The following is a 17,398-nucleotide window of genomic DNA, read 5'->3' as shown; positions in this document are numbered from 1 at the left end:
GTGTTAGGTCCCTGACTTTCCCCTTGGGATATAATTCCATACATAATGCACGGGGTTGACATTTGCTCCATTGCTTGACCACTGTCGAGGAAACAGGACAATGCACCTATGCTTTGGTTGTTTCCCTCTTATGGTTTTTTCCCTCATGTGTTTCACTGTTCATAAGCCTGGTCCATCTATCTTCTTTTTTTGAGGAACGATTCATTTCTTTCATGTTTCCCTCCTGTGTTTAGCTATAGATAAGTTATAATCTTTTGCTAACACGATGCTGCGAAATCTGTGAGCATAGACACAACCATTATGCTCAACCACCATCACAAGGCACACATGTAGAACACAAGTAACTAGATCGACACACTCAGTAGATACACATGCAGAATATAAACGCATGCACAGTAGACAGAAACACACAATGGCAAACCACACAAGCACACACAAATTAAACCACGCCATGGGACTCGATGATGAATGAATGAAAGGAGATGCTCCTCAAGTGTCAAACCTTGTTCTTCTTCCAACAGAATAAGGGGAATCTTGCGTCATGTGCATTTCCTATTGCTTGGTCTTGATTTTCTGGTTCTTTGGGTTTAAAATGATATCTATCTTTAAGCTTTTTAATCTCTTCTGTCACCTCATTAGGGACACGGTCACCTATGAGCTCGAGCTCCTTCAATCTCGGAAGGTTGTGGATGCCAGAGAGAGACTCCATGTCCATGTTGGTGAATGACCAGGCGATCTTCTTGAGCATAGGAGCAGATCCATCAGTGAAGCTGATGTTGGTAATGGCAGAACAGTCAACAATAAGAAGGTTGAGCTTTGGAAACTCGCCTTCTTTGAAGGTAAGCTTGCTTTCGACGTAAGAATTGTCCAAGAGTTCTAGGCAGCGCATGTTTGGTTTCTTGGCGAGGATTTGTAGCTCACCTTGCCACAGAAAGGTATCCCAAAGAGTCACCTTGGTTATTTGTTTGGCCTTATCAAAAAATGAAAGCAACCTGCTGTTGTTCTTCAACTCGAGCTCCTCCAGTTTTGGAAGGCTTTTGACTCCAGAAAGAGACTCCAGGTTGTCTGTCAAGGACAAAACAATCTTTTCAAGCTCAGGAGCTGCTTTAATTTCAAAAGCGATTTCAGTCAAGTTGGATCCCTCAACAAGAAAGTATTTGAGATTTGGGAATTCATCCTTCTTGAAGGTGAGGTTTCTCTCGGTGCATTCAATGTGTTGGAGCCTGACACAGCATAACTTGGGAAGCTTGGCGAGGACCTGCAGATCGGCCTGGTTCAGCATGGTGCGAGTCAGAGTTACCTTGTTAAGTTGATTACCACCATCGTCTTTGGCCAACAATGGAAGAAGTGCCACTTTTTTTGTGGTTCCACTGATGCTTAGGCTCTCAAGCAGCTTGGGAGAGCGTTTCAAGGCAAAGTGCATATCACCTTGGGACTTTCTGCTGGAAGAAGCACCCTTGAATTTGGTTGTGGAAATAGTGATTGATAGAGACATGAGGCACTGATGCAGGTCACTGATTGTTTGAAACAAATTTGAGAAGTGACTCTTCTTGTCATGAATAACCACACCGAGCTTCCTAAGCTGCCATAAATTTGTAATGTCTTTCAAATCTTGACTAGTCGGTGCCTTGACATTGGACAGTACCTCCATGTTTACCATTTTCTCGATCTTTTCAGGAATACAGACACCAGAGAATTCCTCATCCCCGATGGCCGGATCAATGTGACCAGCTAGCAGACGCTTTAGCTTCAGGAGCATGACATTTCTTGTTGCAAACGCAGGCACCTTGGTCTGCCGGATATCCAATACCTCCAGCTCACGGAGGTTGTTGATTTCCCTGGGCAGCTGGGTAACATCTGTTCCCCTTAGGCTTAGATACTTGAGTAGTAATATCTTGCTGCAGATGTGCTTCAAGGAGTGCCGGTTCTTCTCGAAGAAACAACAGCCTTCTAGATCTAGAACCTTGAGCTGGGACACTTGAGAATGAGATGATCTAAGTATATGTGTAAAGAAAGTATGGATTGTATCAGAGGCGCGAAGATGGAGATCGTTGAAAATGGAGAAGTGGTGAGCCAAGTGATCTGACAAGCGTGTCTCCACAGTGCGCTGTTTCTTGGCGATCTTGGTAATGAATTCATGAACTAGATCACCCACTATGCAGCTTTTGGCCTTTCCTGTAGCACCAATATCAGCAGGATAAACAAGCCATCGGTTGATGAGTGCGTCAAAACATCGCTCGGCTTTACGCACTGAACTGGACCAGCGCCAGTCATCCGTAGTTATCAGCCCTTCTACAATCCATCGTCCTATCAAGGTTGACCGCCTGATTTTATGTCCTGGACGGAAGATAGCTAGGTACAACAAGCATGACTTGTATTCTTTAGGAAGGTTGTTGTAGGAGAACTTGAACATCTTCTTAGCAATGCTGCCCAATGATTTTAGGGAAACCTCCTTCAGGGTGCTGTGCAGCTTGCGCAGCTCTTCTTTGCTCATCTTGCGGTTGGCGTACAAAGCATGAGCGAAGATTTTCATGCAGAATTCATGTGGCTTACAGTCGTCCAAGATGGCGTGATAAATCTGGGAATTGTCTTCATGCATCTGGTTGCCCGTAAGCTGGAGCACAATATCATGGTAGAAGCCAACAAGAGAACAGTCCAAAGGCTCCCGCGATGGATAGCAGTATTCTTTGGCCTGTTGAGTGTTCTGTGAGGCGGTCACGATCGCTGCACCGGCGACGCCGCACAACAGGCTCAAAACATTTCTGGTCTTCTCCCATTCCATTGCATAGTCCTCATCGGTTTTGAGGATGATCAGTGTCCTTCCTTGATTCAAATGATCTTTATTAATCTTGTCCAGGATCCCTTTGATCACGAGCTGTTCTTTGATCTTCTTCCGGATTTTTTTGATCTTCTTGATGGTTTCTTCAATAATAGGATTTCTTGGAACCTCATCCAGGAATCCCGTTGGGGTGTCTTCCTCCTGGGTCTGCAGGGGCTTGCTGTTGCTGGTCGTCGGGAGCACCTCCCGCAGGATTTCTAGCTTAACCTTGTCGATAATTTCTTTGATTTGATCATCGCCCAATCTAGTTGTGCTAGTGGTGGCGGTGGTCTCTGTGGCTCGCTTGGTGTCTTGCTCCTGGTCCTGCAGGGGCTTGCTGTTGCTGGTCGTCTGGAACACCTCCCGCAGGATGTGTTCATATTGGGCATCATGGAGACGAATCGGGGCCGCCTCCTTCTTTGCGCCTGCTTCTTCTCCTTCTTCTTGCCTTGGCGCCTGCTGCTTTGCGCCTGCTTCTTCTCCTTCTTCTTGCCTTGGCGCCTGCTGCTTTGCGCCTGCTTCTTCTTCTTCCATAGTCTCTTGAAGCTTATTGGCTGTTTCCTGGATGATGTCGTACAATGCTTCTTGTTTAGCCGCCGCAGCAGCAGCAGCATCAGGTGACTTGAGCATTAGCAGCACGAGGAGTTCGCCTAAGGTTTTCTTGCCCAGCTTGAGATCCTTCATTTTTTCCACGTCCTGCTTCAGCTGGACGACCTTAACTTTTGGAATCGCGCTCTTGATCGTTTCAATCTTGTCGTCAACTTTCATTTCTTCGATATTTTCCAGGATTTCATCAATCAGAACCCATCTCTTCCAGCGAATTTCCTGTTTTGCTTGCCAATCATTGCTTTGCAGCTTCTCTTCCTCGCCTTGACCCGATTTGGCACGCTCGAGCTCCCGCAGGATGTAGTAGAGAATGTCCTCGGGCTTTAGCGGTAAGAAAGAAAAATGCACTGCCGGGATGTCGACCAAGACACTGCGTCGGAAATGGGTCTTCGCCACAGCCAAAGCTTCACGTGCAAGAGCACGGGCATCCTCTGCATCCGGCGCCATAATGGCGATGGATTGCATTACTGATCCGGTGTTGGCTATCAAGTAGGCTAGCTTCTCGTTGACGTAGTCCTCCAGAACGCGAAGCCCAAAAAGGGCTCCTCGTGGACCAGAATGATGGTTCGCCGTTGCCACCACCAGTTGATGGTCATCGTCTTCGTCTTCATAGTCTGCGGCAGCTTCGCCGCCTGCTGCAGCAGGTGCCGCCGCCGCTTGCACCGACGACAAGGGTGTCGCCGCCGCCGTGAGCCCAGTCCCAGGAGACGACTGCCCTGCTGATGCCTTCGCCGGGACCTCCACGCCGTACCTCAACCGCCGCTCGCCGACGTCGCGCGCCCGCTCCTTGAGCTCGCGCAGCTGGATGGCCGCGCGGTGCTGCGCGACCATCTTCTGCAGGAACCATGGAACCCACAGGAGGTAGCGCCGGAGGCCGTCCTTGGCGAGGTGGATCTCGGGGTTGCCGCGGTACAGGTAGAGGTCGATGCAGTTGTTGCAGTCCTGGGCGAGCAGCCGGACCTGGTTCATCCACGTGCGGACCTGCTCGTCGTGCTCGCCCCGGGGAGGCACCGTCCGGGCCAGGTGCAGCAGGAAGCTGTTCATGCTCTCCATCTCCTCCTTGATGAACTGCACGTCGCTCCGGACGCCACCCAGCAGCCGCGTCTCGTTCCGGATGACTCCCAGCAGGGAGCTCACGGCGCCCGACGCGAGCTCAGCCATCGCTCGCTCCCTCTCCCTCCGCTGGACGGGAGCTGGTGTGTCTTGTTCAGTTAGTTTAGCGGTGGCAGGCTAGGGTGAGGGTGGCCATGGCCATGCATTCGATCTACAGGCATGCATGTGTCGTGTGTGCGTGGGTAGGCGGCGGAAGGACTTTCCTTCTTCAGATGCATGCATGCTACGTACGCAAGTGAAACCGCCAGAACAAGGCAAGTATTAGCTGCCTAGCTTGTGAGCAGCATTGCAGGACCACGTACGTAAGTATCAAGTCCGAATCCGATCCTTGTTTTCTTCTTTCTTTCTTTCCCGGATTACTTCAATTTTGTGCGCTGCATGCGTAACTATCAAGTCTCAGTTCGGCTCTTGTTTTCTTCTTTCATAACTTTAATATTGTGCATGGCCTTCATGATGACATAACGTATGAGCGTAGGGGACCCTGGGTCACTTTGCTAAAGATTTAAAGTAGTAAACCATACTGATGCTAGATTACAAACATTTGATATTTGGTCTTTATCGATCCGACAAAAATTTAATCAGGTTAGGGCCGGATGACTTTGATTACTCGGTTCATTTGATCTTTGGTCTTTTTGAAAGAGATAGCACCCGATTCCATGTCCTTCTGTTACGGTTTTGCCATGGGAACTTGTATTCCAAGCACAAGTCACCGGCGATTCTTCTTGCTCGCGACCTGTTCCATTTCGCCCCGGTCCCCCTTGTGATAACCTGTTGCTTGCTCAATTACTTTGGTGACAAATACAACTAGCTATAGTATGAAAGAGTAGAGACAGCTTCACATGAATCAGAGACGTATGAATTCTATCATCGGAATTTCATATAATATTAAGTTACATCTATATTTTCTATTCTTTCTCAATTTCATATCTCACAAACAATGTTGAGTACTTGAGTTTAGCATTGAAATTTTATATGCTCGTGTATGGCAACCCCTTCTACATCTATGCATTTTTCGATCCGACAAAAATCAGGTTAGGGATGCCTTTGATTCCTCGATCGGTTCATTTGATCTTTGGTCTTTTGAAAAGAGATAGCACCCGATTCCTGTCATCCTCTGTTACGGTTTTGCCATGGGAACTTCTATTCCACGCACAAGTCATGCGTGATTCCTCCTGCTCATCGCGTCCTGTTCCATTTCCCTCTGGCCCCTTGTAATAACCTACTGATAGCTACACTGTTATGTGAGATATGTGACAATAATGATCACCTGATGAAAAAATTAAAAGGTTGAGAGCATTTGAAGTAGTATTTCTATGATTTTTAAACCTCAAAATTCTCTCAACATTCAAAATATTATCAAAATAGTCATGAAAATTTTTTAAAAAATTTATGGTGTAGATGATGCTATTATTTGACGCTCCATAAAATTTCAACTCAAACAATTACTTGTACAAATTTTAGGGATGCTGAAAAAAATGTTTCTCATCTTACATGTCATATTTTTGTCCTAAAATTTGTCAAGCACTAGATGATAGCATCATCTACACCACAAATTGTTTTTAGAATTTTTCATGATTATTTTGATACTGTATTGAATGTTGAGAACATTGGAACGCGCTATTTTTATCATTTTTAAACCTCCCGCTCATTGGATGGGCTGGAAGTTCTTCTCGGCCACTGAACAGGAGGGATAAACCTATTTTTACAAATTTCTAAAATGAGCACGTAGTAGTTCTGTAATTTTGAATTTTAAATATATAAATAAAAAATCCATCATTTGGTAAGCTTTTTGAAATAAAATTAATTTCTTAGAAAATTGTAAAAAATAATAGCTAAATTTATAAAATTGCAAGAATATGTTCCTGTCGGCACGCGGAGTGTCGACTAGAGACCTGTCGGTACTCTACATGCCGAAATCCTACATGGCAGTCGGCTCAGAGTCTGTCGGCACTCCGCGTGCCGACAGGTCATGTGTCCCGTAGATGATATTCAAAGAAAAATTCATAAAAATTTTATATGATCCTGGATGGAGATGATCTTTATATAAAAATTATGTCTCTCGACAAGATCTACAACTTTTTAGTTGAAAACTTTTCTATTTGAATCATTTAAATGCCCAAAAAGTAGTTATAAATTTTAGATATGAAGACTTGGATCTGGAAATTCTAGCTACTTTTTAGCATCTAAATCGATTCAAATAGAAAAGTGTTTAACTACAAAGTTATCAAGAGACACAATTTTTATATAAAGATCATCTCCATTCAACATCATATAAAAAAGTTATAAATTTTTCTTTAAATATCATCTACAGAACATAGGTCATACCGACACGTGAAGTGCTGATAGGCCCTGGACCCACTGACATGTAGGATGTTGGCATATGGAGTACCGACAGATATTTATTCTTGCAATTTTATGAATTTGATTATTATTGTTGTAATTTTCCAATAAAATAATATTGTTTAAACAAATTCAATCTCGTTTGGTAGACCTGATTTTTGGCGTTGGCCATCACCGCATCAGCGGGCAGAACCCATGGGCCATGGCCCATAGGACATGTCGGCACGCGAAGTGCTAACAAGCCCTCGGACCTACTATCACGTGGGGCATTCGCTTTTTTTCCACTTTGAAAAAGTGACAATCACTTATTTACCACATTGTCCCACATGCATAGACTCAGGACGACTCGCATATCATCCTTAGCAGCAATTATCACTTCTATAGAATGGCAACTGAGCAATTATCCCACTGCAACGTAAGATGTTGCCATGTGGAGGGCTGATAGGTCCCTAGTCAGTACTCCGCATACCGATATGTACTTATTCTTGTAATTTTTTGAATTTGATTATTATTTTTGCAAATTTTCAATAAAATAATATTATTTTTTTAAAAAAAAATTCAATCTCGTTTGGTAGACCTGATTTTTGGCGTTGGCATCACTGCATCAACGGGCAGAACCCATGGGCCATGGCCCATAGGATAGAGCTTAGCGCCCACCTGGATCAAGCAAATCATGTATGGGCCTGGAGAACACTAAATCGCTAACCAAACCAGGTCCAGCCCAACAACACGGAGGATCATGACCAGATCAATTTGCTACAGGCCTTTAACCAAACAAGGTCTAGTTCTAAAAGTAGAACTTACTCCATCCTTAACTGGGACAGTAGGGTTGTATATTTTGCATAAAAGTATTAAGATAGCATGTCCAATTTTGGTAACTTATGTATTATTCAATTCTAAATGAGCTAAACAGAATGGCTTTTGAGATTAAATTAACAAGTATTCTGTTATCCTAATTCTGATGCCAATTATAAACCGATGAAGTCCAGACCAGGAGGGCCTAGAGTGAAACCATGGAGTGATGAACAAGAGGTGAGAGAGCTATGATAAATGATGTGTCCTCCTCTTGACATTTTGTTCAGGGCACTGAACAGTACGTATATAGAAGCAGGAGGAGGAAGGTGGAGCAAATGATACTGCAGGATCCAATGCTGTACAGTTGACTTTGTCTAGTTGGATAAATGATCTCGTGTCATGCTTTCATTGGTCAAAGATCCACCCTAGCTTACACATTCCCACTTCTCTGCAGGGAACTGAACTGGTTTTCAAGATATTTACATGTGACGATGTCTCCGCTCCGAGTTCTGCAGGGAACTGAACTGGTTTTCAAGATATTTACATGTGACGCTGTCTCCGCTCCGAGTTTTTTGGTCGACAGTCACTCATGTACATATGTACATATTTGATCATTGTCTTCTATAAATACTCTATACAGAGAGAATGATGTTGACGCAACTTTTCCACCAAATGTCTCAAGTATTCAGTACACCAAATGTCTCAGATTTGTGATATTGCTCGTAGGGTCTATTTGGTGGAGCTTCTAAATTAGTTTTTAGACTGAATTTTTTTAGTTTTTTATTTTCAGAGTAATTTTATGAGAGTGATTATCTGGAATGAATTAGATGTTGAATCTGAAAAAAAAAATCAAATTTTCCTTATTTACTTTCCTTATAGAATCAGTTTATCTATAGAGTTTACCTTACATAATCATTTTCAGTTACAAAATCATATTCATAGATAATTTGGATAAGGAGCTCTACCAAACAGGCACGTAGAATCTACTATATAAAACACAAGTTATTTTTCGTGTCACATCTTCCCTTATTCTTCTCTCTTCTAATAAAAATCTCTAAAATTTAAACATTTTACCCATTTTTATCATACATCCTCGTCTTACAGCCTCCCTGTCTCGTTACCGGTTACGGATATAGGACTCGTTTTACTAATAAAGATAAACTAATAAATTAGAAGAAAAAAATAACGGATAATCTCTTCCTCCCTTTTCAGATCCCATTTGAAATCAAACTTCTCTCGACATATTCGTTCGGCGACGCTCCGATGACACACCAATATCTCCATACATTGAGTTTGTATGCAATATTACCGTATCAAATATTTATATTTTTATTGCAACGTAGGTACACTTAGCTATACTACCTCTGTTTTCATTTACTTATGACCAATTTTTATTATAGTAAATTTGACCTTGTGTTTTTTTCCCTACGAATAATTTACAAATACTTAAAAATATATTATACTAATGAAAGTATATTTCACGACGAATCTAATGATACAAAAGTTTTATTAGACACCTATAAACTTTTTTTAAAAAAACAAAAGATCAAAATTACTATAGTAAAAAGAGTGATAAATAGAAAAATAGATGTTTATATATGTATGCGCGTGGTAAAGGATTCCAGCTAATCAAATAGTCTGTTTCAGTCAACTTCCAACCAAAAAGATAAGAAAGTACGGTGCAATAGTAGAACTGGTAGGACGATAGGAATGCATGTTGCGTGCGTGGACACCAATACGTCCCACACATTTATTTTGACGTGCCCCACTTGTTTCCGATCCATTTGCTACTGTACTGCAGTGTACGTGTACATGTGCATCGTTTACCTGTAAATCTCAACTGCCTTATCAATCGACTAGTACTGCAACTACCACTATTTCTATTTGAAAAATCATCATGCATCATCTGTGGCAAGATTCCTAATGTGGCTATTCTGCAATAATTCATTTTTCTGTGCTCCTGTCTTGATTTAGTAAGTAATCCTTTTAATCAACTACTTTTTATCTCTCTAGTAATGGATTTTTTTTTTCTTTCAAGATTGGATATATAGAAGCATATATATACACCCAAAAAGAAATTCTCCATTGCCTGCCGTATGTATCAGGATAAGATTGAGCATAGTGAGGTGACCCTTCGCTTGCAAGTTGGAACCCTAGAAGGGCCTTGCCATGCTAGCTACAGTATACGTGAGGTTCAAGAATGGGTATGCAAGAGAGAAGGAAAAAACATGGGGCTTTCTCCCTATCGCTATCCTCATCTCTGCTTCAAACATCCAAATCATAGAGAGCGGGTGAGCCGAGATTAGTTGGTGGGGGTGAGGTGCGGCAAAAATCTAAAAAATTTCAACTTACGATATCGTATTTATTAAAATAGATAATATATTATTGTATATATAAATTTAACATGTATATTCGGCATCTCATTCATCAAAAAAGTGTTTTCGGTATCTTATGTGCCGAATACGGTAATATGCACAATATTCGATATATGAGGTGCCGGAAATGACTGTATTCGACACATGATATACCGAATACGATGTACCAGGGGCGGACCCAAGCCCATGGCAAGGTGGGCTTGAGCCCGGGGCTTAGAAAATTCGCTAAGGGATAGCCCAGGTAGGAAAAGCTCAGCCCAGGGTGATATTTTGCTATTAGCCCAGCCCATGGTGCATAGCAAAAGGTTCAGCCTGGGACGTGACCAAATTCTGGTTCCGCCACTGCAATGTACAGTGTCGTATTCGGCACCTCAGCGTGCACCCATTGGTGTGCCGCGAAGAAAGCTAGGAGTCGTTGTTGTATGTGTTTAAGTTTTCTTTAACTCTTGATTTTATTTAGAGTACAAAAGTAGTATAAAAATTCTAAATGTTTTCATGAGCAAACTAGAGCTTACTAGCAATCCATTTTAATTAGTCTGATCCAAAAAGCCTGAGCCAATATTTAATTAAAAATTCTTTAAATAAGCCTACTTTATAGATTCTAGCAATTTTTAATGCCTCAAATAAATTTCCAAAAATCTAGAAAAATTCACTTCTCACTGTACTAATTTATAAAAATATTTCCAATCCTAGGTTATTTGACGAAAAAGTGAGTTCATTTGTAATGCTCTATTTATATTTGTTTTTATCATTTCATGTGATATTCTCTTTTTTATTTAATTTAAATAAAAAAATTCAAACATTCATACTGATGCATTGAACCCAAAAAAAATCATAAATTTACTAATATTCTTTTCATGTAATGCATGACAGGTTGACAACTACTATTTAGATAGTAAAGCTAGACATTTAAGAAGCATAGAAACCAGGAATTGCGAATATATATTTACATTCATCTTTTCAAGATAGGTAGTGATACGACAAGTTTTAATATTTATCAATTTAAATATGACAAATGATATATACAAAATTTAAACAACCAGATAAGAAGCATGCGGATGAGAATGCCATCTCTCAAAGCAAGAAGAGAGAACCAAGGAAGAAATGAAGCATAGAGAACAACAAGAGGCTTAATATTAATCTGAGAGGTTGCCTGATATTTTTAGCTTGGTGCCAGCAACAGATTAAATAGAGCATGTTTGAATTAATCTGAGAACTAAGGTTTTGTGCATGTTTGAATTTTTTTATTCAAATTGAATTAAAAAAGTCTATCACATAAAATAATAAAAAGGCATATAATTGAGCATTACAAAGGCTTAACGTTAATGTGAGAACCAAGTTTTTTGCATATTTGAATTTTTTATTCAAAATGAATTAAAAAAGAATATCACATGAAATGATAAAAATACATACAAATGGACCATTACAAAGGAACTCATTTTTCACTAAATAACCTAGGGTTAAAAACATTTTTATTAAAGTACATTACATGAGAAAATATTAGTGAATTTTTCTAGATTTTTGGGAATTTATTTGAGGCATTAAAATTGCTAGAATTTATAAAAGTTGGCTTATTTGAAGAATTTTAGTTAAATATTGGCTCAGAATTTTTAGATTAAACTAATTAAAATAGGTTGCTAGTGAGCTCTAGTTTGCTCATAAAAATGTTAATTTTGGACTACTTTTATACTCTAAATAAAATCGAGAGTTAAATAAAAAACTCAAACACATACGTACAACAATGGCTCCTAGCTTTCTTCGTGCCACAGCAACAAGCGCAAGCTGTATTTGGCATCTGAGATACTAAATACTATGCACAGTGATGTATTTGGCATATAAGATACTAAAAACATTTTTTTGATAAATAATGTATTAAATACATATGTTAAATTTATAAATATGATAATATATTATCTATTGTAATAAATACGGTATCATAGGTTGACTTTTTTTGGATTTTTGCCGGTGAGGTGTGGGTATACACTCTCACCATTCAGATTTGAATCATTTTGAATTTGAATTTAGATACCTATTTTTACCTAATGAAAAATCATCTGATTCCTTTTAAGTTGATTCTTATTTTTATGGTTTCAAAAAAACATAAAGAGATGAGATGAGAGAAAAAGTTGCAGGCAGGACAGGGGAAAGAGAAAATGTTTGCCGGATCGTCGTGCCGTATGTCAGATGTGGATCGTGCCGCTGCCTTGTTAGTCGTACCGGCCTTGGCCCAGATGGGCTCACACCCATGTGTCGTGTTCGTGTACGCCCCTATGCCTATCCATGCATGCACGTACGACTTCCAACCAACCGTCTTAATCTTGATGAGCCAATAATTTTTGGTGCATTGGAGTACATCATGTACCTATGCTTGATCATATCAAAATGGCGGCGATGCATCACAAATCAAATTCCGTTATCGTCCATTTCTTCTTGTATTTTTGTGTGTGTACATTTTCCTCTTTAATTTCACGCGTGAAGTGAAATGTTTTCAATGAAATTCATACAAAGTTTGGGTGAAGCTGTTGTTTTCTAGACGACCCTTGAATTATTGAAATCCATGGGCCCTAGCGCCTTGTGTACCACACTTTGGTACCCCACTCGCGGGCCGGGGGACATACGGCTAGCCGTGATTGCAAGGGTGTTACCGTGCTACTCCATATAGTACACGTTTCAAAGTAAAAAATGGCACTGGGGATATGGATATGGATATGTTCCTGCTAGCTCTAGCTGCTGCAGATTTGGGACTCAAGTTGCTTGCCATGTAGGGTACAAAACTTTTTGTCAAAAGCAGGGGCTAAAATTAAACCATCTTTCAACACAAAAAAGTTCACAGTATGCATGCATGCATGTCCCAGCTACAACATGTGTTTTTGTTTCTTGTTATGCTGGATACATTCGTTCTAGGTACTCACTCCGTTTCATAACGTTTATTCACGTTCATTATTACATACAAATTAAGAAATATTAAAATTAAGTGAAAAATACAGTGAGATGACCATGCTATCTTTAATTAATATAAGGATGATAGCAAATAACTCACCAGCGTTAGAGTAAATACATGCATACACTCAAAGGCATAATAGTAAAATAGACTATAAAGCATCCTTGGTTATCGCAATGGACAAATAATTTGAGACAGATACTCCCAGAGCTATAAATAAATATTAAGAAATGGAGGGAGTATAACCTTTTTACCTTTATTATAGACACTTTCACTGATCCTTGGATGTAGGCCCTTTTGTTGAAATTTTCTGTTCCATGGCCTTCGCCAAATATGTTGTGGCAAGGCCAGAGATGCTGATCGTTGTGCCTGCTTTCAGTAAAGGTGACATAGGCGTTTATCGTACTTGGTCGGGGAAATAATTCATGTCCCATCCTATTGTGTCGTACATAAAGGATTTTTTTTCTATGACAAACAAACTGCAATTGCGATATTTTTTTTCTTTTGGTGTGTGTTGGTAAATACTGATTTTTTTTAAATATTTTGCGTTAAAGATGGTTTTAATTATAAGAATAATATCCGTAATGAATACAAGTGATGATTGCTCATTGTTTCTATTTTACGTACGTTACACGCACTTGGTCTACATAATCAACTAAATACTCATTCTATACGTTGGACAAAAATAGAGACATGAAGAACTTGGGAAAACTTGGGAAAGTTTTGTACTAGCTCGAAGTTAGGTTCTACCGAAGTCATCCAAAAGTAAAATGATCGGTCTATTGTTACACTTGTTTGTGTGTGACGAATTGGACCTTTCATGGCTACGATCTGACCTACCGCAATAGAACCATATCTATTATCTTAATATTTGAGAGAGAAAAAAATTAAAGAACCATCATATATTTGAGAGGAAAAATTAAAGAACCATCATTTTTACTCTTAAAGCAACGAAATTACCATATTAATCTGAAAAAGAAAAAGATCTAGATCACTTATGATTATGAACATCTAATGATCTAGATTAAACCAAAGAGTTCATATCAAATACGATTCATAAATAGCTAAATTTGGAATTAAAAATATAGAAAATTAGCAGTTCAATTTCTATACGGTTTGAGAAGCAAAACAACTAAAAAAGAATCCAAATAAAATAAAATTAATAATAATTGAAATTAGGGTTAGAATAGAAAAAATAATTATCCATATCAAATATAGTCTTAGAAAAAAAATCAAATACCTAAATAGAGAGTCCAAGTAAAATACAATTAATAATAGCTAAGATTCATAACAAAAATAATTAAAAAATAAAAAATTTACTAAGATAATAGATTAAGAAGCACCGTATAGCTCAAGGCTATTGCATGATGCAGGAAGTAGGCAAGACACAATATGGAGGTAAGGCAAACATATTTTGATTTTTGTTAGGATGTCTACACCTGTCGCACAATTATGACAGTTGATCAAAACATATACGAATCGAATCAATACATATATACGTTTCGGTACAATTTTGGAGCATAAATAATTTTCTCTTCTACTAACATAATTTTTGTCTTTTTTCTAATTTTATATGTTTTGTAATAAATGACATGACTAATTTTTAATCAAATATTATTAACGTGGACCACCTTATTAGTTTTTCTAGAAAATAGAAGAAGGTTTCGGCCTCAATCTATTGCATTATTACATTATCGTAACACAAAGCTGAAAGCTAAAAAGAATAACAAGCTATAAGATGTTCGAAATACAAAATCTCAAGCAGCTCATAGCCTGTAATTAACATATCATGTGGACCTTGACTTAGTTGTGAATCATATTCCCTTGGCAAATTAAGCCAAGGATGTGACTGTCCATTTCTTGGCGCAAAAACAATATGTATTGCAAACAAAAAAAAAAGTATGAACTAAAACATGCCCTGAATCTGAATTCAAGTAGAAATTCTCTAGCTGGAACGCTTAGCAAGTTGCTTGGTGAGAAAGCAGAAGCACCGCCTTGGGAGAGGAGAAGATACCATCGCTAGGTTTGTTTAAGTAGACGAAGAAACAAAAAGAAAAACCTCATATCAGGATCATCAGATCCCCAGACAAGGAGCTCCATCCACATGGCACACCAGCTCAGAGATCACACGGCGCTCAGCTTGCCCAGTTCTCGCCTGACACCAGATAATTAAACAATCAGCAGCATCAAGTGATCCACCACGACGCACGCACACTCGTTTTGTTTTGCATAACGAAAAGGTTAGCAGCCACCAAACTACGAGGAGAGAAAGCTAGAGAGAGATGAAGTGAGTGAAAGCTGCCATGGCTGATGCACCCACTCGTGCAACGCCGCTTTATTTTACAATGCTCTTTCGTTTCCTCTCCCTCGTCTAATCGAGGAGGACAATAGGGCAGGACCATCCCTGCTAGGCGAACGTGAATGTATCCATGCATATGGGTCCACGCATACTCGGTTTCTCATCTTAATGTCGCGGCTCAAGCTCCAACCTTAATTTTTTTCGATAATAGAAGTATTATTAGTACTATCGTTGCAATAAGATAATACAATCATATAAGAGTTCGTTCCTGACCTATGTATAACGAAGAAGGTCGAAAAACTGTGGCAGGCACCATACAGACCTCAGGTCGGCTCACCGGAACTGCACCTCAACCGCCAAAAACTACCTACATCAAAACATCATTCAGAGCAGAACCACCGCTGAGTGGATCCGGCCAACTACCACGAAGTGCCGCCATGAGGATCCTGGTGATGGGCCACAAATCATCCGATCGCCACAATAAAGAAGTCGACTGCCCACGCGCTGACACAAGACAACGACACGCCTTCGGCTTGCACGAAGGAGCGGTACAGCCTGGAAGGTGGAAGCAGCGAAGAGGGCCTGTGCCATAAAGGCGATGGCGGGGCGGCAGCCAATGTACACGCACCAAACCTCGTTGACGCATATGCACGCTGCCTTGGGCGGGACACCAACGCGACCGCTGAATATGATGAGCGGCATCCGTAGTAGCAAGCACCCGACTTCCACCGCCTTGCCGAGCAACACCCGAAGCTCGAACTTGTTCACCCCTAGTGCCGCCTCCCTCACAGTGTTCGAAGATAGTGTATAGAAAGGGGTCGCACATGTAGATCTGCGAGACAAGTGCCACGAGCACGATGAAGCGTGTGACAGCAAGCTGACTTGATCTAGATGGTGCGACGGTCTTGATCTAGTTGCACACGACGATGAATGCCTGGTTGTTGCCGCCCACATAGATAGACCGCCGCCATGCAGTATCCCTCATATCTGGGTCACCAACGTGTTGATCCCGGCTGGGTGAGAGATTTAGCCTCCACTGAAGAGGATCCAACGGCCACCGACACTTTAGAGCAAATCGACACCACACCGCCGCACGACAAATGCTATCCGAACTAGGACGAGAAAAGGAAGGAAGGGCGGAAGAGGAAGGGACCATGACGGAGGCCGCTTGGCGGTTGGCAATGGCGATGACAGCCGTAAGAAAGATCTATCTATTTCTCCCTAGCGACCGGCTAGTACTCGGTTTGTTGTCTCCTCTACCTAAGTACAAAGTGATGTCTTTACTGGATCTAGTTAACCATTAGTCACGGGAAGTTGTTTCCTCATAATTTCTATACACTAGAGAAGTGACTATATTTATCCTGGAACGATACATGTCTTTTGTATATAAAAGTTTTCATTAACATTATGGGAACAAGTCATACTTTGTAGCTTCGGATCTAACTTATTTTCTAGCTAATAAACGTGCCACAGAATATTCAGGCACTACTTACAATATTTATATGGGCACTCGATTTGAATCACTACCTCGCAACAGGCGTTGACCGACCGCGTTTTTGCAATTGATGATACACTGGTGTTGTTGGCGACCTGTGCATTGGTCTCCTTAGCATTTCCTTCAAGAAAAAGAAGTTTTTTTGGGAAAGAAAGAAAAAGAAGTAGAGGAGAACTCTGGGTCTCAGCATCTCAGCTGGTTATCTCCGGTTGCTATTTCTTTTTTTTTTGCACATTTTTAAAAAAAATTATGTTCTTAATTTTTCATACTCAAAACTTTATCTCTATCCTCGTTTACTTCTCCTTTGATATATTACAGTAACAAGAGCTACCTAGTATTTAACATCACTAGAGTTGCTCCAATAAAGATGAAATGAAATGAATGAATGGACGTGTGGATGTGAAATGAGATGAGCTTTTGCTGGAAATAAAGAGAGCAGAGGAAGTGAACAAGGAAGGATGGATCGGAATCGGATGAGCAATCAGACAAAAGAAAGAAAGAAAGAAAGGCAGAGGAGCCGCCCCAGATCTTTCACATCCATCCCTCTCTTCTCCCTGCCCTGCCACTGCCAGTACAACTCACTCATGTTCACTCCCCACACTGTGGACCCGGTCCA

The 17,398-nt window shown here is 40.6% G+C and overlaps 1 protein-coding gene across 1 annotated transcript; it reads right to left on the bottom strand.

Moving 5' to 3' along the window:
- Positions 1-47: 47 nt before the first annotated feature.
- On the bottom strand, positions 48-4,772 carry LOC133929605 (uncharacterized). The gene has a single exon (XM_062376408.1). It carries the CDS (start codon positions 4,583-4,585, stop codon positions 497-499), a length of 4,089 nt encoding a protein of 1,362 aa, XP_062232392.1. The 5' UTR covers positions 4,586-4,772; the 3' UTR covers positions 48-496.
- Positions 4,773-17,398: the final 12,626 nt, after the last annotated feature.

This window comes from Phragmites australis, chromosome 9, assembly GCF_958298935.1.
Source record: "Phragmites australis chromosome 9, lpPhrAust1.1, whole genome shotgun sequence".
Classification (NCBI taxonomy): Eukaryota; Viridiplantae; Streptophyta; class Magnoliopsida; order Poales; family Poaceae; genus Phragmites; species Phragmites australis.
Note: the sequence above shows the minus strand (reverse complement) of the source record. Positions and strands in the feature narration are given on the sequence as shown.

Coding starts and splice junctions, on each gene's coding strand:
- LOC133929605 (XM_062376408.1), bottom strand. CDS start 4,585: ATGGCTGAGCTCGCGTCGGGCGCCGTGAGCTCCCTGCTGGGAGTCATC.